Genomic DNA, 25,020 nt, shown 5'->3' on the forward strand with positions numbered 1-25,020 from the left:
GGGAAGGAGAGAGAGATCTTCTTGAATAATATCTCTAGGTTTAGAACTAGTCTCTTCTGGGTGATTTTTATTTTCCATTAAAAGATAGGAGTTTGAAGTAGAGAGGTGTTTATGGTAAAGCTCTGAATCCTTGCCTTTCACATTTTTTTTGACTAATTACTGGTTGGGGGGCTCCTTTTTGAAGAAAAAAATAAGACTTAAGTGGGAGTGGAATGGGGGAGATGAGTCAGCCATCAAAGGAAGATTTAAGTACCTGCTATCTGTGATGAGGGAAGCATTTAGGTGTTACCATTTCACAATAGCTTTGGAAGAATGTAAAGTGAGGCTTTTCCCAGTCCTGATGTGGTTTAGATTGGTGATCTATTAACAGTGTGGGTGAGTTGATAACAGAGACACACACCCCACTGACGCTCGAAAGGGAAGCAACTTTCATTTCTAGTGGGTTTCCTTCATTACCAATAAGTGTAGCAGCTCCCATGTGGGTTTTGTTTGATTCAGTTCAACAAATACTTTTAGTACCTCTTAACTGAACAAAAAAATTCAAAAGAACAAAGAATCCTACCCTTAAATGAATTGACCTTCTGGCTCGGTTATGAACCTTCTGAGGAAAATGTTAAATTACTTGCCTTCCTCAACTTTTTCTATATAATCAAAAGCAAACTGATAGTAAAGCTCTAAAACAAATAACCATCTTCAATGTGCTGTGACAATTGAATTTTGTTTTATTTGAGTACTAAAATATGTATCCATCAGCCCAGGTTGCTTTTTAAGCAGGTGAGTAGATCTCTAGGGGACATTGCCTTTTAAGCCAAGGACCATCTTCCCTTGAAAAGCCCACAGTTGGGGATCTTACAGAAATGAGAGGAAGTCAAGTTTCTCCAGACCCTGTTCTCCAAAGAGCATTTCTATTCCTAGAATGATGATTCACCATCCTTTTCCTCCCATTAGAGCAGTTACAGGATTTCTGCATAGCCGGGGAGCTGACAAGGTAGACAGTGGGCTGCTTTGTGAGGGGCAATTAACATAAATTCAAGAAAATGTCCAGTGTCAGAAAATGGTAGAACTCCATCCAGTCTTCATGTCATCTCAAGGATCCTCTACAGTAACCCGGAGTCCAGGGCAGAGCACCTGGCCTCTGGTTAAAGTTGAGTCTGTGCTTGGCCATGAGGCCGGAATTAGATAAACCACTTGTAGGCTGTTGCCAGCTACTCTCGAGGGGAAAGGTGAAAAAGCATTCATCATGGAGGAATACATTAACTGTTTGAAGAAATACACATGACTGGCTCCAACGCCCAAAGCTTCTCTCGTAGAGGTCACCATCACCTGTCTTCAAGCAGGACATCATCACTGAGCTCCAACCAAGCAAACAAACGACTCACCCTCACCTCCCGGTGCAACTCCTTTTCCATTGCGTTCTAAAGACGAACGTCGCAGGGGAGAAGAGGCTGCACAAGCAACCGAGAAAATTAGCCTGTCTTTTTCAATGGCGATAATTGAATTAGCCTCAAATTAAACGTGTAATTGGCCCTCGCTGGATGCAAGGACAAAAGCCCCCATTGTCCTTTTGCCCCCGCGGCGGCGGTTGCAGCGGTGCCCACCCCGCCCAGGCCAGACCCTGGCGCAGGGTGCGCGGCCCGGGGCCGAGGAAGGGCCGGAGCTCCGAAGAGCGTGCACGCGCTCGCCGTTCCCCACCGCATCTGAACCCGCCCTGGGTGGGCGGCTGCCGGGCTGCCGGGCTGCAGGGCTGCGCGCAGGACGGAGGGCGCGCGACAGGGAGGAGCCGCAGAAGCCTGAGTGGTGCGGGAGGCGTGTGCGCGCTCCCGCGGTCGAGCCTCCCCGCGCCCGCGCCCCTCTCCCCGCCCCGCCCCGCGCCCCCGCCCGCGCGTTTTCTCCTCCCTCCTCCCCGCCCCGCGCCCGCCCAGCCCCCGGAATCTGTGCAGCTGTCGCCGTTCAGGCTGCAGATTCCTCCAGTCCCTCCCCCGGCCGCCTCTCCGCCCAGAGCGAGCGCGCAGCCCCGCGCAGCAGCGCCCACTGGTCCCGTCCTGTGAGCCCCGGCCCCAGCCGCCGACAGCCCCGCGGAGTCGCCTCCCCGGCCCACCCGCCCGGCCGCCGAGGAGCGGGAGGAGGACGGGACCCCGGTGCCCCCACCCCACCCCTGGAGGTAGGTCGAGGGCCGAGGCAGGAGGATGCCAACTCACCCCGGGCTGCCTGCGGGCGGGCGGAGGAGGGGCGCGGGCCGGGGCGCATGACGCCGCTGCTGCCCTGCACCCCGGAGGCCTTGGGGGCGGGGAGCCGGCCCTCGGGGCGCGGCGGGCTCCGCAGTGAGGTCGCTGGACCCCCGGACTCACTGGGTCCTGGCAAGGGGGTGCGTGCCGAGTCGGGGGTCCCCCGGGGCCTCTTCCAGGCTGTGCGAGTAACGGTGTGGGGCTGCGGCCAGGCGTGGTCCGTGCTGCTCTGCTGCAGCTCCGCGCGCCCCGCCGCCCCCGCCTCGCCCAGTTCCCCGCCCGCGCAGGGCTGGGGGAGCCGCCCTGGGGCGCCGCGCCCTCCCTAGCCTCCTGCCACCGGGTCTTCAACAGGTTCGTGCGGGCGCAAGGACCCCCGGGCCCTGCCTAGGGAAGGTGGGCTCGAAGCCTCTGGTCACCGGCTCACCGTAGCCGCTCCGTTGGAACCTTCCCTTTGTTTTGGTGACAGGAGAGGTGCCAGGTGCTACCATCTAATGAGGGGAGGCTGTACAGAAAGCTTTGCCCTTTATTTTTGCAGTCAAGCCGGGGCACATAGTGAGGAGAGGGTTGTGTGGGAGTCCTTCAGCAGAAGAGAAGATGGATGGATTCGATGCGGGCTTTTGGGGCGGGGATGTGTGTTTTTGGCAAGATGGATGGCTCACGGTGCCCTCGCCGTGATGCAGCACAATGCAGCAGTATCGCAGTCTCCGGGCTTCTCGCCGACCGGGCTTGGCACAGCTACTCGGCGCCTGCGGCCCCCGCCCGGCCCCACCCAGGCCCAGGGCAGCCCTTTGCCGGCGCCCAGAGTTGCTGCTACCTTGTGGTGCTGTGGAGAGACGTAGTGTCGTAGTGTCGGGAGGAGCAGGTCACCTAGGAATGCGAGGGGCAGCCTTCGCTTTGGGGGTGACCTCTCCTGCCCTGCCTGTTGGGTGTGGGGACCAAGGCGCGCCCTGCAGCAGTGATGCAGGCCAAAGCTGCTGGCCTGCAGATGCAGAAGGGAGCCTGATGCTAAGGAGGGACAGCACGGGAGGGAGGGGATGCCCGGGCTGTGGTGCATTCGATGTGGATTTGCCGATTTTCTGTGCATCGCCCATAAACCGTAGCCACAAACCAGATGGTCATTGATTCCGTAATTTGTGGAAAGTTAGTGCTTATTAATTAGACTGTCACAGCAATGATGTTATAGTTACTTGTCTTCCTTTCATCATTTCTGAGAAAATGGGTTTTTCCTTTAGGAAACCATCTTTGAAGTGAAATGATTTTTCATTTCAAGATCATATGCTCCTGAAAACATTTACTAAAATATAGTATTCAGCTGGTTGTTTTAAAAGAAAATTGTATGCGACTCTTTTAACCTGTTTTTTAATCTGCTATTTCTGAAAGCAAGCACAATTTGGATTCTCCATTAAGGATTTTTTGACAAGTGTCATGATTGATAGTGAATTGGTTTTCTCCAGAATCAGACTCGTTGGTTCAGGTACTCAAGGTTACTGGCTTCGTTTATGGCTGTTTATATGTAATTTTTTGTGTATATATTTGTGTAGATGTGGCTGGGGAGGGAAGGTTGAGGCCTTTGCTATTGATCTCTGGTGAGATGGTTCCCAGTATCATTTAAGTGTCTGCTGCTACACTACACAGGAAAATGCCCCATTAAGCTGGCAGTTCTGTACTTCATTTATGAGGTATGAGGTGGCATGTGGAATATGTTTCAAATGTCACTTCAAGCTTTCCTAAAATGAAAATATGAGAGGCAGACTTCAGTGTACTAACTGGAAGGGAAGGTCAGCTCTCCAAAGCCAGGGGTGAGCCTGCTTTTGTTTTTTGTTTTTTAATATCTGATGAATCTGTTAGTATAGAGTAGAAGAGCCTGTAAACTGTGGGGTGTGTAGTGTCTGTGTATGTGTGTGGAGTGTATGTAGTGAGTACATGTGGTCTCTGTACGGTGTATCTCTGGTTTATGGAATGGCTATAGTGTGGAGTATGTCTGGTATGTGTATGCGGTGTGTGTGGTGTGTGGTATTTGTGTGTTTGTGATTGTGTTATGTGGTGTGTGCCTGTGGTGTTTTTATAGTGTTTGGTATCTGGTATGTGTATGTGGTATGTGTGTGTGGTGTAGTGTATGTGTGTGGTATGTTTGTGTGTGTGGTGTGTGCCTGTGGTGTGTCTGTAGTGTGTGGTGTCTAGTATGTGTATATGGTGTGTAGTGTGTGTGGTATGTATGTGCGTGTGGTGTATGTGTGTCTGATGTGTGTGTAATGGGTGTGTGTGGTGTACCTGTGGTGTGTCTGTAGTGTGTGGTGTGTGTGCGTGTGCCTGTAGTGTATCTGTAGTGTGTGGTATGTGTGTATCTTGTGTGTGTTTTTGTGTGTTGTGTATATGTGTGTGTGTAGTATGTGGTGTGTGTATGTACATTATTTGGACTGTTCAAAGATGGGACTTTGTGGGTTTGAACTTCACAGCTGTATTGGCTCTCTGCATACAGGTTTTTGTGTGTGTGTGTGTTTTGTGCATGGATTATGCAGACGTTTTGGATTTACTATGTTGTAAAAAATATCCTGTGCTGATGTCACAGGAGGTTTAGCTGTTCTAACTTACACACCAGCTGCAGAACTCCGTTGGGTTAAGCACTTGGTATCATCTCCACAGTGACCAAAACTTTCATCTGCCATAATGGAAAGTTCTGGGCAGGGAAAGCAGCGTCCCTGGGTCATCTCATATTGGTGAAGAGCCCGGGGAGGGGTCTCTCAGTGATATAGGAACTGGGTCATCCTGAGCAAAGACTTGCCTGACACCAGCACTTTACTTAAGAGAATTTGATTTTTTTTGTCTTGATGTATGAAAGTGTGATGGTCCATGTGGAGGTACTATTTTGAGACAGAAGGATTTTACTACGAAAAAAAAAATTGGCTAAACATGAGGGGCAATTGCTGTTGTATGTTTTGTTGTTTAAATAATTTTTAGCTTTTCATCTTAAGATCCTCTTTTTTACTTAGTTGTTTTTGAGTCAGGAACCACTGATCTCAAACTTGGGCTTAAGTGACCCTCCTGTCACCTTAACTAAAGAGCACATTTTTAGTGATAATCTTATAGTCCAAGTTCTTGTATTTCTTTGAACTTATTAACCTTAATGCTCAGTAGTGATGCTCCTCTAATTATGACCCAACCATCAGTTTCTTTTTAACGAGCGTTTTCTAGTGTTCTGTGGATTTCCTTATGTCGCCCTGGGTTCTCCTACAGGTTATTGGGAATGCAAACCAACCTTCCACAAGGAAAGAGCCAGTGTCTCAGTTAAAAATGCTACTACTGTAGCTCTGGGGATTCTCCTTGTAAGCTTCAGACTGTAGGTTTTATCCAAGCACCTTTCCTTCAAAGAGACCAAGTTTAATACTCTGATTGTCTTGGTAGTGGCTATACCATCCATGTTCAAGCTTATATAGTGTAGGAATAACATTTTTTGAAACTAAAGACTAAAGCTTATTCCAAATGGACAGACACATATTTTCTGTTTTAGCACATCATTTTAGGGGCTGGGATCATGGCTCAGTGGTTAAAAGTGTACACAGTTCTAACAAAGGACAGTTTGAGCTTGTTTCCAGCACCCATTCTACGAAGCTCATAACTGCCTGTAACCCCAGTTTCAGGGAATATGACTTTATGAGCACACACACAATATACATAATTAAATATTTTAAAAGTCAGATATGGTCTTTGGAAATTAGCAGAACCCTTCAGTAGCTTATGAATGCATTCTCTTGAGTCCACTCCAGAACTTCCTGCTCAGTCTCTGCATTTTAATAAAGTACATGATGTGTTTGAGCGTTTGGTTAAGGAACTCTGCCGTGCTTTTCCAAAATATCAACAGTTTCAGGACATCCTGAGTTCTATTTCCGAAGCCGTATAATGGTGGAAGGAAAGGAGAAGAGACCAGCAAAGTTGTCCTCTGGCCTCCACATGTACACTTGGCCTGCCTCTCGTAGTACGCACACATAAGCTGAAGTATCTCTGGCTTGTGTGCATGCATACATGTGTGCTTCCTGCCACTAGATGGAGAAACCTGGAGAGTGCTATTTGTTTTTTGTTTGTTTGTTTTTGTTTTTGTTATCTAGATTAATAGTGTTTTACTTTCCTTCCTAAAAGACTTCTGAAGTTTAAAAATCATCACCAGCAGAAGAGGGCTTTGAGAGTGATGCTGGAGCCTGAAGTGCTCAGACCCTCTACACCCTCGGTGTCTAGTCCTACCCTGGCTCCGTATTTCCCTTAGAGCTGGCTCTCCCAAATTAGTATTGATTACTGAGTTGTGGGTATAAATAGTATTTCTCAAGTACATGTTAAAGAATCAGAAGCCAATGACCCTAGTTCAAAATGAACCTTTGCTACTTTGTGCTCTGCCTCTGGTCCCGTCCTCAACTGTATGCTTATCATTACCTTGTGTGTAGATTAGCTTTCTTAAATCTTTATTTTTGTATATTTTTAACTTTATATAAGCAAAATTATATTTTATGTATCATCTGACTTATATTTTAAAGTAACATCTAATCCTAAAATTCATAAATTTGCTCATTTCTAGTGCTGGGTCATATTCTGTATAATCCCAGATCATTCATTCAGTCTTCCATAGGTGGATATGTAGATCAGGTCTAGCTTTTTTATTGCTAATCAAAGAACAGCTGTGAATGGTATGGGTACTTGTTTCTTGGTATGCATGTGACAACATACACACATTATCTAAGAAATGAGTCCTGTTAGATCACAGAATATTCTGTCGTCATCAGCCTTGGCAGAGGGTGCCAAGTTGTCTCCAGATGATTTGATGGCTGGAAGGGAAACATGTTTGCTCTAGAACCTCAATATAAGTTCACTTCCTAACTTTAAAAAAATCTTAATCCTAGGGGTCTGGAGAGATGGCTCAGTGGTTAAAAGCACTGACTGTTCTTCCAGAGGTCCTATGTTTAATTCCCAGCAGCCACATGGTGGCTCACAACCATATGTTTTGGGATCGAATGCCGTCCTCTGGTATGTCTGAAGACAGCCACAGTATACGCAATTTTCTGATTACTAAGATGGCGTATTTCTATTATTGACCATTTGAACTCTGTCTTCTGAAATGATTGTTCGGACTTTGGCTCACTTTTCTTTAAAATGTTTCCTTGTGAATTTGGAGGGCTCCTGTAAGTAGCTTGCCCACTACTATCTTGTAGATGATGTGTTACAAATATTACCTGCTTACTCCTGATTTTGAAGGAAAATCAAATAATTTTTTTATGAATTTATAATTTTAATAAAGTCAGAATCCAGTTTTATTTGAGGATGATTTTGTTGCTGTAGAAACAATCCTTACCTTGGAAAGAACAAACAGATCCGACCCCAGATCCTGATGTTCTTGTTCATTAGCTATGTGTTTGTGACTGTACCTAGCCATACTTACTTTCTTCATCAGAGAACCCAACTTCCTCATCTGTCTACCAGGGGACACCAGTTTAGAGTGTTGAGCATATAATAGATGCTCAGTTCATTTGCTTTTCCTTTTAGGAATGTTTAATCTATATGAGTTACAAATTTCTTTGATATTACATGGCAAAAAACTAAATGTTTTTACATCAAGAGCTATTAAATTACTTATTCTAACATCTGTTTTTATAGAAGGCTGTGTGACTGATGGGATTTGTGTATTAACACAGGCTGTAATGAGCACGTACTAGAAACAAACCTTTAATCAGTTTAGGTTCTAGTATGTGAAAAAGTATATACTTACATCTCTTCATGAACTGTTGTTTTCACCCAGGAAGCATTTATATGATTAATGTTCTCCATTCGCAGCTACTCTGAGATTGCTTTGCATTATTACTTGGATTTGGTACATTGTTCCTGACTATATTCTGCTGGGATTTGAAGCTATGCTGGTAGCATTGCACGACTTAAATTTAAAATTTAAAAAAATTGTGTGTGTGTGTGTGTGTGTGTGTGTGTGTGTGTGTCCGAGATCAGAGGATACCTTGAGAGAACTCATTCTCTCCTCTGTTGTGTGGGCTCTGGAACCAAAGTCAGATTATCATGATTAAAGTAAGTGCCTCTACCTCATGAGCAATTTTAAAGGTCTGAATGACTTAAATTTGAATAAAAATTAGTTACTAAATCCTAAAATGATGCATACTTTATAGTAATATGTATACTGTACTTGGAAGATAAAAGACCTTTACAGAACATCTGTGACTTTGACAAGCTGTTTGTCCTATGTTTAAAGTAGTGTCAGTAATGAAAGGATAAACATACTAATTTTTAAAAGAGCTCCTTATTCCTCATGCAAATACACAGTTTCGTCAGGCCTTGTCACTTATGTAGAGCATGAGAGAAGATGTAGGAACTGGGCCACAAGGGAGCCTGCAAAACAGTGTGTGAGAGGCCATGTGCCCCTAATGGCTATGACCGTGTGTGTGTGTGTGTGTGTGTGTGTGTGTGTGTGTGTGTGTGTGTGTGTGTGTGTGAGTTTTGTTTGTTTCTGTTTTGTTTGTTCTGGAGACAAAGCCTTGTTAGGTAGCTTGCTGTCCTAGAACTTACTGTATAGCTCAGGTTGGCCTAGAACATGAACTAATCCAATTGTCACAGTCCTCCAAGGGCTGGTATTTGAGACCTGAATCACTATGCCTGGCTAAAAAGTATTTTTAAAATAATTTTATTATCAAAATAGTAGATGAATGTTCTTAGTAGTTTGGAAAATGAAGATGAACACAAAGAAGAGATTGCAGATGATAAAGTATTTCACAACCCAGAAGCAGGCGCTGAACAGTAACATTTTGGTGTTTAATCCTCTCCTCCCCCAAGTATCTCACCAATTCATAGTAAGGACCAGTCATCAGATCTTAACCTCAGTCACAGGGCCTTGACTGTGTGTAATTACATGATGCTCATCAGTCTTCCATCTCTACAAGACCATGGCAACATGAATACTGGCTGGTGCTCTGTTCTTTTAAGAAGTTAAAGAAAAGTGGTAAAGAAACAGAATCCAAAGTGTATTCATGATAGATATTTCTCTCCAGTGGAAAAATACCAGAAATAAAGTTCTCATTAGGTAATGTGCGCTTTCTGTTTTGTTTTAAAAGGAATTCCCATCAGAATTGATTGGTTCCCTTGAGAGGTATCTCCAGATGGATTGGACAACATCAGATTTTATTTTTCTGTCCTCAGATTTTAGTGTCATTGAAGCGGCTATCCCATAATGTGTTGCAAATAGAATAGATGTGGCTACACAGTCTGGATTTTATTGTAATGCATTTTACTGCATTGAACTTAGTTGTAACTGTTGAAAGTGTAGATCAGATCTTAGTTTTCTTAGGGTCTTTGAATTACTTGACTTGGGAAGCTAGGATCTAGGATCTGTTTTAGCAAGAAAAAAAAAAAACAAACAATAGATATACTTGATAGGTAGGCCAGGTTGGGTATCCTAGGACATCAGATAGAAGGCAGGAGACTTTGTTGCTTTGGTCTTGTGGCTGGCCCCTTTCTGACAAACCGAAATTAGTAGAATCAGCGAAAGAAAGCAGAAAAACCTTTTAGCGGAAAACCAAAGAGAGTAATTTCTAGCCATTTCTGTTGGCACTTTGGATTTGTTGTCAGTCTTGTTTGGGGTGGTGGGTCTCCAGAAAAATTGCAAATGCTGTTATTCTTCCTGACTTAAAACAGGAAGTGTTTTAAATGGCAGTGACAATTCCCCTCCCAGTTTAATGGGGACTGAGCTGGTGGTGGCATTGGCAGCACTGGGTAGACTTCCTTCACACAGATGCAGGCTTCAGAATCTTCCAGCCTGATGGGAACCTTCTTAGCAAATGGCAGAAACCCATTAAGAGAAACCCTTGATGGCTGTTGTGTCTGTCCTGCTGAACTGGGTAGAGACCTCAGCCTGACCTCTAGGCAGCTACAAATGTTGAATCTTGACATTGGGGTGGCTGCCAGCCCAAGCATTGCCAGAGGGTCCCAGTGGCCCAGGCTGGATGAGAGCAGGGAGCTGGAATGTGGCCTTGGCTGGACTTCTGAGTGCATGAGAGCACCTGTCACTATTTTGAGAAGCATGTGGTGTCCAGAGAGAGGTATCAGTCAGGTGGCATCTCAGAAAGGGGCCTGGTCCTTCTCACGGCACTTGACAGCTCTGCACTATCAGCTGTCCACAGATTCCCAGTTTATCTTTGGAGTGGAGCTCAGAAAAAGACCTTAATCCAGAGCAAAGACATTTATATGTCATTTGGGAAGAAAAGATCCCAGCACATGAAATCTTCCAGTATGAGGTTAACCATTCTGGTTTGTTTCTGAAGAGAACTTTCAAAAGGTTTTTGATTATCTTAAAGGTAGGGTTTTTGTGGTCAATTTGTTTGCTTGTTTTAAGATTGAAACCCATTGCTAAAGGAATTCTCCAACTTTCCTTGATAATCAGCTAATTTCTCACGTATATTTTGCTCCTGACAGCTTGAAATTCAGTATTCAAGGGGTTCTAAAAAACTTGCTTGGTCCTTGAACAAGAGATCAGGCCAATTTACGTCTTATTTTAAAGAAATTTGTTCATGTATTTTATATGTACTTTTTATTTTATATGTACTTATGTATGTATGTACTTTATATGTACTTTATATGTACTTATGTTATTTTATATGTACTTTTCTTATGAATTATTAGTGTTTGTGTGTGTGCTCATATTAATTGTAGGATATATTATTGCTGGGCTGCCTCTTGCAAAAGGAAATTTGATTACATGAAATTATGACTTGAATGGATCATACTTCAGAATTGTTCCTCAATATTTTCTACTTTTACTAGACATTTAATGTAACACATGAATCCGTAGCTGGCCAAGTGCTGGAATGTTTGGCAGCTGTGCAGAGCACAGAATGGAATGTTGCAACATGTGGTTAGCCATTCCATTTTGTTTTGAAGAGGACTTTATTTTTTCCCCCAAATATTAACAATTAGGAAATGCTCCACTTTTACAAAATGTATTATCATGTTCAACTTTTCTTTCTTGGTAGCAATGGAGCACATTAAAAGCTTGAATTATCTTTTAGACTACACCCAGTTAATAGTGTGTGTTACAAGTGTAGGCAGGGTCCACCGCCTAGGGCTAAGCATCGGAGATCCAGGGTCCTTCTTTTGATTTGGTCTTTCTTTTCTGTGCCTGCTCCTTCCTGACAGTTGGAGAGTCTTCAGCTTCTGTAAGCAAACACAGGGTATTTCTTCTAACATCAAGCAAATATTCTTATATTGGTTGGGCAGTCAGTATGAGTTGTATATTTGGACTAAGCTGCGTCCACACAGATGGTGGCCTGAGTTTATTTCCTAGCAAGACCTTGTTCAGAGTGAGTTGATGGGGATAAATGGCAGTGTGTGGTGAAATGTAGCAGCATATTACCCAGTTTGTCTTTAGCGGTGAATGGGATGTGACTCCAGCAGGGCTGGAGAGAAGACATTGGAATGTGTTGGAGCACTGCCAAAAGATTGGGCGCAAGCTGTGTGACAGGCACTAATGCAGCTTTGGCCTGCCTTAAAATAGCTTTAGGTTAACAGTCTGTCTTGAAAGTTGTCATTTGACTTGAGCAAAATTGTTCATGTAAATGAACTACCAAGAAGTGGGGATGATGGCCTTCCTCCGTATTTTAGTGGTTTGCTTTTTGTTGCTGTGGTCCTTAAGAGTATATGTAGGCAAGTGAGGATTCTAATTTTTTTCTCCTTTAAACATTTTTGAGCACAAAGCCTTTTTTAAGCAGTAAGGCATCACACTCCCCACTCAGAACAACATTCTGATATTCATTTGGGGTTCAGTGTAAGTTCAGTCTCTTGGACTAAGATGCGTGGTTTTCCTGGGTTCATTGGTAGTGCCTTCCCACACATCTCACTTGTGGTTCTGCTGTCACACTTATCCACTTGCTACAAATATGCTGATTTATGACTTAAATAAAAATCAGGGTTCTGGCACTTTAGATATTTAATAAAAGGCATTGGGTACCATCCTGTGGAGTCTTACTTTTTTTTTTTTTTTTTTTGGTTTTACAGACATATTCATTGATAATTTGTCTGCAGTACATAGTACTGGCTAGTATTGTATTATTCTGGCTAGTTTTTTGTTAACTTGACCCAAGCTAGTATAATTTGAGTAGTGAGAACAGAACTTCAATTAATGTAGGCCCGCCCATGAAGCTTTTTTTTTTTTATTTTGGTTGGTGGTTGATGTGAAAGGGTCCAGCCCACTGTGCCAAGTGGCCCTCGTGGATAAGAAAGCAAATACATTATATGTTATATTAATTTTGCAACTGTGTTCTTTCACTTCTTTCCAGTAGAAAGTCATGTTTTTAAAGCCAAACTAGTAAAAACAAAGTACCTTAGGGAACTTTCTTTATGATGGGTCCTGTACAGGTGTGTGCCTTCTGATGCCATGGTGAGAGCTGGGAGGGTCTATAGAGATGGGAGCTGCCCTTGGGAATAATCCAAATAGCCAAGTAGTCTGGAGATTCTGCAGGAAAAAAAAAATGCTTTTTAAAATGCAATGTTTACAACATCTGTCCCAACACCAGAAGTAACTGGGACCAGCTGGACCCAGGCACCCAGGAACTCTACCCGACCAGTGGAACGGGTTCCTTCCAATGTGGGTCAGTGCCCTGAGCAGACCTTGGGCGTGAGCAAATTAGGAAGCTCCACTCCCAGGTGCTCTAACATGCCCAGGATCACAGGATCCAAGGAGCTTGATCATACCAAGATCTTGGGGTCCCAGAGGCAGCTTCACTCCCAGGAGCTCTGACAAACCCAGGATCTCAGGATTACAGATCCCAGAATCACAGGATCACAGAGACAGCTGAACTCTGAGGAGTTCTAACACAACCAGGATCACAGGAAGGACAGGCTCCAGTCAGATTTAGCAAGGGCAGGCAGCACTAGAAATAATCAGATGGCAGGAGGCAAGCATAAGAACATAAGCAACAGAAATCAAGGTTACTTGGCATCATCAGAAGCCAATTCTCCCACCATAGCAAGTCCTGGACACACCATCACACCAGAAAAGCAAGACTCTGATTTAAAATCACTTCTAATGAGGATGATAGAGGACTTTAAGAAGGACATAAATAACTCCCTTTAAAAAATACAGTAGAATACAAGTAAACATCTAGAAGTCTTTAAAGAGGAAACACAAAAATCTCTTAAAGAATTACAGGAAAACACAAACAGGTAAAGAAAATGGACTAAACCATTCAAGATCTAAAAATGGAAATAGAAACAATAAAGAAATCACAAAAGGAGATAACCCTGGAGTTAGGAAACCTAGGAAAGAGATCAGGAGTCATAGATGCAAACATCACCAACAGAATACAAGAGATAGAAGAGAGAATCTCAGGGGCAGAAGATACCATAGTAAACATTGACACAACAGTCAAAGAAAATGCAAAAGCAAAAAGTTCTAACCCAAAACACCCAGAAAATCCAGGATGCAATGAGAAGACCAAACCTAACGATAATAGGTATAGATGAGAGCAACGATTCCCAACTTAAAGGGCCAGTAAATATCTTCAACAGAATTATAGAAGAAAACTATATGGTCTCAGTACCCCAGTATAAAGACCTAGACTAACAGACTGGATATGTAAACAGGACCCACCATTTTGCTGCATACAGGAAACACACCTCAGAGGCAAAGACAGACACTACTTCAAAGATTGGAAAACAATTTTCTAAGCAAATGATCCCAAGAAACAAGCTGGAGTAGCCATTCTAATATCAAATAAAATCAACTTTTAACCAAAAGTTATCAAAAAAAGATAAGGAAGGACATTTTATACACACCAAGGAAAAATCTATCGAGAAGTCCTCTCAATTCTGAACATCTATGTTCCAAATGCAAGGACACCCACATTCATAAAAGAAACTTTACTAAAGCTCAAAGCACACATTGCACCACACACAATAATAGTGGGAGACTTCAACACCCCACTCTCAGCAATAGACAGATCATGGAAATAGAAACTAAACAAAGAAACATTGAAACTAACAGAAGTTATGAACCAAATGTATATAACAGATATCTGTAGAATAATTCATCCTAAAACAAAAGAATATACCTTCTTTTCAGCACCTCATGGTACCTTCTCTAAAACTGACCATATAAGTGGTAACAAAACAGGCCTGAACAGATACAAGAAGATTGATATAGTCCCATGCATCCTATCAGATCACCACAGACTAAGGCTGCTCCTCAATAACAACAAAAATAATGGAAAGCCCACATACCCATGGAAACTGAACAATGCTCTACTCGGTCAAGGAAGAAATAAAGAAAGTAAACACTTTTTAGAATTTAATGAAAATGACTGCACAATGAAAGCAGTGGTAAGAGGAAAACTCATAGCTCTAAGTGCCTCCAGAAAGAAACTGGAGAGAGCTTACACTAGCAAGTTGACAGCATAGCTGAAAGCTCTAGAACAAAAAGAGTCAAATACACCCAAGAGGAGTAGATGGCAGAACATAATCAACCTCAAGGCTGAAATCAACCAAGTAGAAACAGAAAGAACTATACAAAGAATCAACAAAACCAGGAGCTGGTTCTTTGAGAAAATCAACAAGAGAGATAAACCCTTAGCCAGACTAACCAGAGGGCACAGAGACAGTATCCAAATTAACAACATTAGAAATGAAAAGGGAGACATAACAATGAAATATATCTTAATTATTCTGTTTGTTAAATATTAATAGTTGAAAATATTAAAATCATGTTCTACAAATGAACAAAGAAATATGACATGTAATATCTATTAACTCCTGGTTATTTTATGCTGTATGTTACAGTCTCTAATCAACTTCAATGTAAAATTGAGGCTTGTTCTTCATGGAAGAAATCATCTATTAATAAATTCAAGATGAAAACAATTTCAGTATGAAAAAAATGACCACAGTCCACTTTGTACATGTATGCAATACATGTGAATGCATGTATGCAATGCCACAATGAAACCTACTGACACATGCTTATAAAAATGAAACCTATTAATAAATGCTAATAAGGATGGGAAGATATTTTTTTAAAAATGCAATATTTAGTGAACATAAGGAGAATCAGAACAGGGACTCCTTGTGAAAGCAGTGAGTGAGCTCTGTGGGATTTCAGATAAGGCAAACTCCTAAAGTTTCTTGAAATATATAAAGTGGCATGTGTGTGTGTAGACTTAAACATGTAATAGAAATTTGATTCTAGGTAAATTACAATGTTTAATTATAATTTTATAGCTAGTTGGAATACCTTACATATAGATACTTTCTCTGTGCCTTTAATGTACTCTAAATCTCGTTGCTTTTATTGTTTTCAGTATCTTATGTATATTCCAAATATTTATTGAAAAGCATTCCCACCTATGTAACTGACTTGTACAGAAATCTATTGTTCCTAATTATTACTCCTTTTGGTCAATAAGTTGAATTTAGGTATACTTTTAGAATAGATAAGCATATTTTTTTAACAACATGGGAATATGGAAGCAGCTTCTGTATTTGGGGCTGAGAGGGTGATGGTGCTGGGGATTGAACACAGGGTCTGTGTGTTTGAGACAAGTGCTCAGCCCCAAATAGCTTCATATGTTTTGCATTTGTTTTGATCCTTTATTTTTAGTTGGAAAATGCATTTTCTATGGTACCGTTGGTAATTAGAAAGTGAGCTTATTGATGACCTCTTTTCTGTTGTTGTACCTTTCTTGCCTTCCATTTTGGATGATGTTTAAAGTGTCCTTGGATGATGGCAACTGAGTTGTGATGGGAACTGTAATCTCTTACTTCCATTCACTGAGTATACTGTTATCTGATCACCTCAGGCCAGCTGCTCCCTGAGATCGATCCTGCATTCCCTTCAACCTTTCAAGATACCTCTCACCTACTTGCTCTGTAATAGCATAAGGTATTCTAGAGGTAAAAAAATTGAGGAATTTGCTTGTCTATGTTGGGGGTCACAGGGAACAGACTTGGAATGTTCCTTGGCCTTTGTGCAGTGTGAAGGCAAATGGAGCTACTGAAATCTGCAGTTGGCAGTGGAGTGGACAGGTGAGGGCCACATGGAAGTCATACCATGGGAAGGCAGAGCAATGAGTTGCTTTATAAAATGCAAGCCAGTTAGATGTTTCTTCAGCTGTTGTCAGCCAGCTAGAAATAAATGGAACTCGTTGGGACAATAATAGACTATGTTAGCTAATAGCTCAATTGTGCATGTTGGTAAGTTAGGGGACAGACTATCACAAATGCTATATAGTGTGGTAGTGTAGAGTGCTAACCCTGAGCCATGCTGCCTGCTGTTGAATTCCCAGCTGTACCCAACTGAACTTTGTAATCTTCATTAAGCATTAACCCTTTCTGCCTCAGTTACAGTCCTGCCTGGGTTTTATGTTAACTTGACACAATCTAGATCTATCTGAGAGTAGGGAACCTCAATTAAGAAAATGCCTCCAGCCAGGCAGTGGTGGCACACGCCTTTAATACCAGCACTTGGGAGGCAGAAGCAGGTGGATTTCTGAGTTCGAGGCCAGCCTGGTCTACAGAGTGAGTTCCAGGACAGCCAGGGCTACACAGAGAAACCCTGTCTTGAAAAACAAAACAAAACAAAACAAAAACAAAAAAACAAAAAAAAAAAGAAAAGAAAAGAAAATGCCTCCATAAGATCAAGTTGTAGGCTAGCCTGTAAGACATTTTTAAATTAGTGATTCATGGGGAGGCCCCAGCCGATTGTGGATGGTGCTGTCCCTGGGCAAATTCTATCAGAAAGCAGGTGAGCAAACCATGAGAAGCAAGCCAGTAAGCAGCCCCCCTCCATGGCCTCTTTCATCAGGTTCTTTCTTTTGGTTCCTTCTGTGACTTGCTTAGATAATGAACAAGGATCTGGAAGTGTAAGCAAAATAAGCCATAATATCCCAAGTCACTTTTGGTCATGGTGTTTCATTGCAGCAATAGTAATCTTAACTAAGTTAATTACCTTACCTATAGGATGGTTTAAGACTTGCACAGACCAGATAGGATTGTTGTTGGGACAAATAAGTTAATAGAAGTGTTTAGACTAAGACCTTGTTTAGAAAGGCGACGCTTTTTAACACAAAGGGGAGAACAGAGCATAGAGTGGTCTAAGTACTATGTTCTCAGCTATATAGAAAGCACACAAAGGAAAACAGATAGGAACACACCTGATGCTCAGGGCCAAGGATGAGAGGATTACTTGTGATTTTTGTTTGTCTCTATTTTTCTCTGTGTTCTAGTATTCTATAACAAATCCGTAATTTTACAAGTTGAAAAATAAGCTTTGTTTTTGAAGTGCCCATATCTCTTGCAAACAGAATGTTGATTGTAAGAGGCTCGTACTCCTTCAAAGCTCACTGCTTTCCACTTGGTGACAGCTAACTTCCTTTTCATTCTGCAGGCTTTTATAGTTGTACAGAGATTCTCAGAGTGATGAAACTCAAAACGTTTTTAAAATTTTAATTTGTTTTTCTGATAATTTAGACTGTTAGTGTAGTAGAAAGAATGCAGACATAGTCATATGACTTCCATTTGTTTTGATATTATGCAAATTATGAAATTCAGTATGATCTTGGACCTGTAGGAGAACTTTGAAAGGGAGAGATGCCAGATCATCATCTACCAGCCATCACAGTTTCAAGACAGTCTGAATGCATCATTTCCCAGGGTCTGGCACATTATGAGTACTTATTAATAATATTACTACCCTCACGGCCCTAATGTTTTCCTCTGCCACTAAAGCTATGCAAAGAAACTTGATCGCTCTAACTTTGCTGTTAAACACACTGATGTCTTAGCATGCTGATCTTTAATGCTTGGTGTAGAATTTTATAAACCACAGTGCGTTCTCTTCTGCTATCTCCTGGTCCTCCATATATCTCTCTATACATGTGGTTTTGTTGTCGTGTCCTGCTAGTATGCTTTTTTATGCCCAGTCAGTTGAGACTCATGTCTGTGAAGGTAGTGCCATAAAACAGCAAACAGTACCAGAGTTGGAAGCAGTCAGGCCACATCAGTGCAGTTCTTACTCATGTCACATGTCTGTCAGAGGATGGCAGGGCTTCTGCCCTCTGTGTTCTCAGTCACAACTCTTGCTGACAGATGTACAAAGTTAGACTACTTGGTCAAAACAAGTCATGAACCCAACCCTACTCCAAGAAGAGCAGGCAGCAATAAACCTAAAGAAACTGGGTATACATGTGCTTTAAAAGTTGCTAACAAGACGTGTCAATAATATGATGTAACTGAGGACTTCCCATTACGTTCCTTGAAACACTAGCTTTTCAGTATATTAACATACTTTTATGTAAAAAGGCTATTTCATTAGAAAATAATTACGAGTTATAGGCTGAGTAAAATGTAATGTTTCTTGAATGAAGGACTTTACAGAGCTTGTTGCATTGTAGCAGGAAGAGTCACATACAATGTTTCCTAAACTTACCTGACATTGGAATTGTTAGTTATTTTACCATAGTCTATCTTAGCCATTGAATTTATAAAATACATACAATAGTCTCTTGTCATATAGAGCACAAATATTAGAAATATAGTTTAATGTTACTTGCCTTGGGAAGAAACGTTGGTTTTGCTGTTAGAACAGTTGGCTGTTTGAAGAGGCTAATTTGTTCTATTACAAAATAGACTCTAGGCAGGGTTATTAAATTGTGGGAAGGCAAATATGGGTGAATACTTAGTCATGTGTGTGCAGATGCATGTGCACATGTGTGCATGTGTTTGTAGAAGCCAGAAGCTGATGTTGGGTTTCTTCCTAAACTGTTCTCTTTTTTTCAGAGCTCACTGATGTAGCTAGGCCAGCTGGTCAGCAAGCCCACAGATTCCTAGCACTGAGATTAGAAATGCATATGTGCATGCCTGGCTCTTACGTGAGTGTCAGGGACCTGAATTCAAGGTCCTTATGCATGCAAGACAAGCACTTTATATTGAACTGAGCCATTTCCCCACTCCCTGTGTTAATTAAAATTTAGTCATAATTGGTTATACATCTGTGTAGGGCTCCCCCCACCCATTTGATGGTCTTTATGTTCTAAACTTACCACTGACAGGAAAAAAGTAAACAAAATCATGACAACCATGATTATACTTGGAGAATTGGATTTAATACATAGCCCAACACATAATTTTTTAAAGTGCTTCAATATTTTTTTGATTCTCTCTAACTTTGTCACAACTTTTCTAGAAATTTTAAAGTGAGGGTGCTGATAAGCAGGGAATACAACTTAAAATTGTCAAGAAGTTATTTTTCCACCAAGAAGTTTTGGATTTTATGCTTGTGTAAATAAGAAATCTCAGTGGGAGTTTTCACTATGTGGCTGTAAACCTCACATAATAAAATTATGCTTATAAGTAGCCCCGCCTGTTTTGTAAATTTGCCTGAGCAAAACCAAATAATCAACAACTCTGTATCTGTAGACCTGTGACCTTTGACCTTTGACCTTGCCCCACCCTTCCCCCTTTTCCTTCTAACTACAAATTCAATTTCTGTTAGAAATTATATGCAATCTAGACTAAGAATTCAGGTGTTCTTGCTTTGTTTTTTTTTCCTTTGAGAGTAGATACAGAGAGTGGACAATTGTTGTTTCTTGACCACAGGTAACATCTTTAGCTCTCACAGTTAACTCACCTTTCTTCCAATTTTTTTTCTTCCATTTTCCATGGAAGCATGAATAAACTCATCTTCGAAAGCAACAGAGGAAACCTTGAGAGCCATGGTTCCTAGTTGGCTTGAGAACCATGGTTCCTAGTTGGCTTGAGAGCCATGGTTCCTAGTCTTTTCTCTTTTGTTGATTTTAGTATTGCAGGAAAAATATGACACTCCACAAAATCCAGCATTAAAGAACATGTTTTACCTGACCTAGGCTAACAGAAGTCAAGTGTATATGTTAAGGAAACATATGAGAACACTCAATTTTTTTGCTACAGAACTGGTCAGAAATCATGTTTTCTGGGGAAGTGGGGTGTACAAAAATTTGCTCAGTGAAAAAGCTGTGTCTGCTGGTGTGTGTGTGTGTGTGTGTGTGTGTCTGTGTCTGTGTGTGTATGTGTGTATCAGTGTCTGTGTCTGTCTGTCTTGTGTGTCTGTGTATGTACACATTTGGAGACCAGAAGTCAACATTAGGTGTCTTTCTTAAATAGACTGTCCACTTTACTTTTTGAGATAGGGTCTCGTATTGAACCTGGAGCACACTGACTGGCTAGGCTAACTGGCAGGGAGCAGTTTCATGCTATTCTCCTAGCACAGTAATTACAGCTTGCAGGCTGCTGCATGGCACTCTTTATAGAGGTGTTGGGGATTGAACTCAGGTCCTCATGCTTGCACGTCAAGCACTTTGCTAATGGAGGCAGTTTTCCAGCCCAGCTTGTTTGATTTTTGTTTCAGGGACTTATGTGTAACACAAGCTATCCTCAGACTCATAGGTCACCTGCCTTGGCACCTTCACCCTGTGGTGTTGGCGTTATTGACATCAACAGCATGCCTAATGTAGGGATGTTGAGGGAGAGCTATTCCCTCACCTTTGAGACCTTGGAATGAGGTTCTTTCTAGCTATCCTATGGATCAGCTAGAATATTAACTGTTAGGAAGTTCTGTGGAAAACTAGCATTTTCTCAGTTCAAGCTGCAGGTCATGGTCAAAAAGAATTGTAGGGAAGACATAGAATTGGAAATTCAAGGGCTGGGCACCACCATTCTGTAGATGTTAATCTGCCCATGCCATTGTATCCAAGAGAAAGTGAAGCTCAAGGCGGCTGAAGTCATAGCCTAACACAGTGTAAGGCTACAACTCTTGACTATTAAGTCAGTGTCCTGTGACTGTTACAGTGCTGGCTCTGATAGGTACGCCCTTCTTGTTAGGGCTACTTGTGTTACATTTTAAAATTAAATAGATGGGGTGAGCCTCCTACGTGTGCTCATGTCTTCTGCTTTCACGCCGTTAAGTCGGTGTTCATGGTTAAGCATTGCTAGCTGTACCAAAACAGTACCAAAGGCAAGAGAAGCCAAAGAGAAGGGCATGGACAAATGGCTCAGCAACTGAAAGCACTGATTGCTCTTCCAAAGGAAGAGGAGTTCATTCCCAGCACTCACATGGCAGCTTACATGTATGTGTATGATATACACACGCACACAGTACACACGCATATAATCCACACAGACACACACACACACACATTAGGTGTGGGGGAGGAAAGCCCTTTACATCTGGAAGTAAAAGCACAAGCTGCACATGTTCTTTTATCTTACAGACAGTAACAGATAACTCTGGCCTGGCTGAAAGAAGACGAAGGTCATTCCACATTAGGAAAGTGGCTAGTTAAGTTTTATTTTGACACAGTGGCTGCATTTATAACTTTTCAGCTCTGTGTTATCCCAAAGGAGATAAGAGGGCAGCCCTGAGAAGTAGGACTCTTGAGTGGTGACTTGGAATCAGTTTAACCATATAGGATATATAGGGTGTGCTAGGGAAGAAAGAGTGGACCCTGCACCCTTGGATCTAACCCTACCCTGCTCAGTGGACAGAAAATATTAAAGTATTACAGTATTAGAGGAGTGTCTCATAGCAGCTGCATTCTTACGAAGCCACACTGCTTTGTGGAAAGGCCTTTAGTAGTAACTGTGAGCTTGGGGGACGCTGGACAAGAGTAGGTAAACTAAGACTGTCTCAGACAAACTATGTCATGTGGACATCCTAGTCTCAACAAGTTGCCTGATCTTGGTGTCTTGGTGTTCCCACATCTTAAAATGAGCCTAATAATGGATAAAGTACAAAAATACATGTAAAGTCCTCAGGATGTTCTTTGGCCAATTATAATAAATAATAATAATGAGGAGGAGGAGGAAGAGATGATGATGATGATGATGATAGTGATTAAGATTTAGCCCCCCTCACCCTATACCACCTGCAGCAGACAGGAGAGCTGGCCCTGGCCCAGCTATGGGGTGGCATGTGCCTGGGGGTGCCCTGTCACTTACCCTTTGCCACCTTCTGAAGTAGGAACAGTTGGCCCTTAGGGCATGAGAGTAGAAAAGCTATCTCTGCTTCTCCATTGACTATACCACTCAGGAGAGCTGCCCTATACATTCCCAGGGCAATACAGCAAAGGCACAGATGAACGAACCCCCAGGATGTTGAGAGCAGGAGAGCTGGCCCAGCCCCTCACAGGCTGCAGCAGTGGACTGAGCAGCACCGTGGAGCTGACTTTAGAAGCATGGATGTGGATGAGGATGGATGTCCATCCTCAAGGACATGATAGCAGGAGAGCTGCCCCTGCCTGATGGCAGCATTGAGTGCCCTAGTCATAGCAGTGTTGGAGAGCTTGCTCTGGAGGTTTGGATGAGGGAGAGCTATACACTAACCATCCCTGCTACTATGCAGGCCCAGATCCAAGGCTCTGAGATGACCTACTCCAAAATCTGTATCATCTACAAATGGTTTGGACATGTAAAAGGGCCAGTCCTGCTGATCCAAAGCTGCAGGATCTCCATGACAGGGCATCAACAGGATAACCAGGAGTCCACATGAAGATCTAGGATTGATGGTGTCACAGAAGCCAGAGATCTCCACCCAGGCCAATAACTCATTGTGATGAACATGTGCAAGTGAAGATGTGTGGACAGAAGGATACGCTGTGGGACACACTACAGCTTCCATGATGAGATGTCTTCTATGCTTTTTTGCTGTGTTGTGTTTATTTGTTACTGTATTTTATTTGGGGAGGAGATTGCAAGGGTACAGGACAGATATGAGGGGACACGGAGATTAGTGGTACTGGGGTGCATGATGTGAAATTCATAATCAATAAAAGGTTAAAGATTAAGTCTGAAAAAAAAGAGATTTTAGCTACTTTAGAAATTATTACTTAAGACATGTCACATAACAGAATTCTGTATTGCTTGTTCCTCTTGTCTTTGTTACTTTTCCAAAACAAATGTTGTTTTTAATTTTGTTGAATAACAACATCTACCAATCAGTTACTTTTCATTCATGACACCTGCTCCAACATCAACTGTTTTGCTAAGTCTTTATTCAGGAAAGTAAGAACTTTAGTTTGTCAGTTGCTGGTGTATTTGGCACTTAGGTGTGGAGTTAGCATATGTGGTGCACTGACGCCTGGGCACTCGTTTATCAGATGGCAGTAGTTAATTTCTGCTTCAGAGGGTTAGCTCTTTCCAGCTGACCCTAAGATACTGGCATGGTTGGGTGGAGGAGTAGGTGGGGATAGAAGAGTGAGTCCTCCTCCTCTCAGTCTTTCTGACTCCCAGCATATGGATGTGTGTAGTTGCAAACTGAGGGAAAACATACGGAAACAGATCAGAAAACCCAGAATGCTTGGTTACATTTGAATGTCAGATAAATAACATCTTTTAAAGTATTTCTCATAGAGATTTTAGAGCTTATATTGAAGTTCATTTCATTTTTTTTTCTTTTCAGATCCTTTACTATAATATTTATGTTTGGAAGGGTTTTTTTTTTTTAGACTTACATTTTCTTTTTTTTTTAAGTTTTATTGCATTATGGTGAGAAAAGCTACATGATTTCAATTTATCTGAATTTGTTAACATTTAAAAACATATTTTAAGTAAATAGCATTAAATCACATTCTTGTTTCCCTTTTGTACCCCATCTCCTCCCAGAGATCCCCCTTCAATACCTACGATACCTTTTTTGTCATATTCTTTAAAATTTATAAAATATTATAACAATAAAAATGAGTAGTTTCGAAGTTGTTTGATATAAAACAGCAATCAATTTAACAGTCTTATGTATATGCTTGTCTACAGCAATACTGAAAATACATAGGCTAAAACCAGTTTTAATTGATGTCCAGTCTTTATCTGAGAATATGGGTTATATAGGCAAAAGCTTTTGCCCTATCCCTCATAACCCACATCTAGTGTCGGCTGGATCCTATTGTGAGTGTCATTTTAACTTGTTAAAAAGTCTGGGTTCTGCCTTCTGTTGAGGTGAGCAGTTGAGAGGTTGATGGTGAGTGGGTGCTGCTGAGTGCCCACTCAGGCCAACATGGAGAGGAGGTCAGTCTGATTTCCATGGCAACAGGAACTACCCTTGTTCTGTAAGGAGTTCTTCCTTGACAGTGAGTGTAAATGGCCTTACTGAAGCTCCTGCCAACTCCAGATCTGGGTTTTGTGATTGGGTGACTGTGCTAGTAATTGGGGGAAGAGCGTGTAACTCTGGGTCACATTTACTTCACGTGTTGGCGGAGAGTCTTCCTGCTCAGCAGTGCTGCCTTGAAAGTGCTATGGAAGACTGTCAACAGCCCCCCTGAAGAGCATTGCATGCCTCTGGGAAGTGCTCATTGGAAGATTAGAGGCTGTAGAAACCTGAGTGTCTGTGGGTGTTCTTTACATCGTGTATGATGCCTCCATGAAGTCAGGTTTTCCAGCAGAGGCTTCACAGGTTAATGATGCCTTTGGCGAAGTCAGTAATGGCAAGTGGAGCTTGAAGCTGTGCCTGTTGGAGAAGAGTAGACCAGAGCAGACTTCACACCAGTACCTGCTTCTTAATGGCTGCCATTCAAGAAATTGAATGTGTCCATTGAAAGGGCACAGATTTATCCTTTGAAGAAAAATACAGAATGATGATGGTTTACAGTTAGGCACAGAGCATGTGGAGGCTAAGGAGAGAAGTCCAATTAGAGATGTTTGTTCAAATATTAGATTTGTGGTGTACATAGTTGTTAAAAGGTGATGCTCGTGCTAGGTAGGCTTTGGCTGGTGGTATATATATATATATATATATATATATATATAT

At 42.0% G+C, this 25,020-nt stretch overlaps 2 protein-coding genes across 3 annotated transcripts in view; one reads left to right on the plus strand and one right to left on the minus strand.

Moving 5' to 3' along the window:
* Positions 1–3,309, minus strand: part of LOC116070792 (translation initiation factor IF-2-like) — a 13,053-nt gene extending 9,744 nt beyond the window's left edge. The window contains exons 1-3 of the mRNA XM_031342236.1: positions 2,896–3,309; positions 2,199–2,547; positions 1,380–1,445 (exon numbers count right to left, since the gene is read on the minus strand). Of these exons, the coding sequence (XP_031198096.1) occupies positions 1,380–1,445; positions 2,199–2,547; positions 2,896–3,309 (829 nt within the window). The remainder of the gene's footprint in view (positions 1–1,379; positions 1,446–2,198; positions 2,548–2,895) is intronic.
* Positions 1,929–25,020, plus strand: part of Sptbn1 (spectrin beta, non-erythrocytic 1) — a 169,598-nt gene continuing 146,506 nt past the window's right edge. Inside the window, exon 1 of one of the 2 annotated variants that reach the window (XM_031337780.1) lies at positions 1,929–2,161. The gene's annotated coding sequence lies outside the window, so the exon portion shown is untranslated. Of the gene's footprint in view, positions 2,162–2,484; positions 2,577–25,020 lie in introns of those variants that run through there. The other variant, XM_031337781.1, reaches the window with a different exon arrangement.

Source organism: Mastomys coucha, unplaced genomic scaffold (genome assembly GCF_008632895.1).
Source record: "Mastomys coucha isolate ucsf_1 unplaced genomic scaffold, UCSF_Mcou_1 pScaffold22, whole genome shotgun sequence".
Lineage (NCBI taxonomy): Eukaryota > Metazoa > Chordata > Mammalia > Rodentia > Muridae > Mastomys > Mastomys coucha.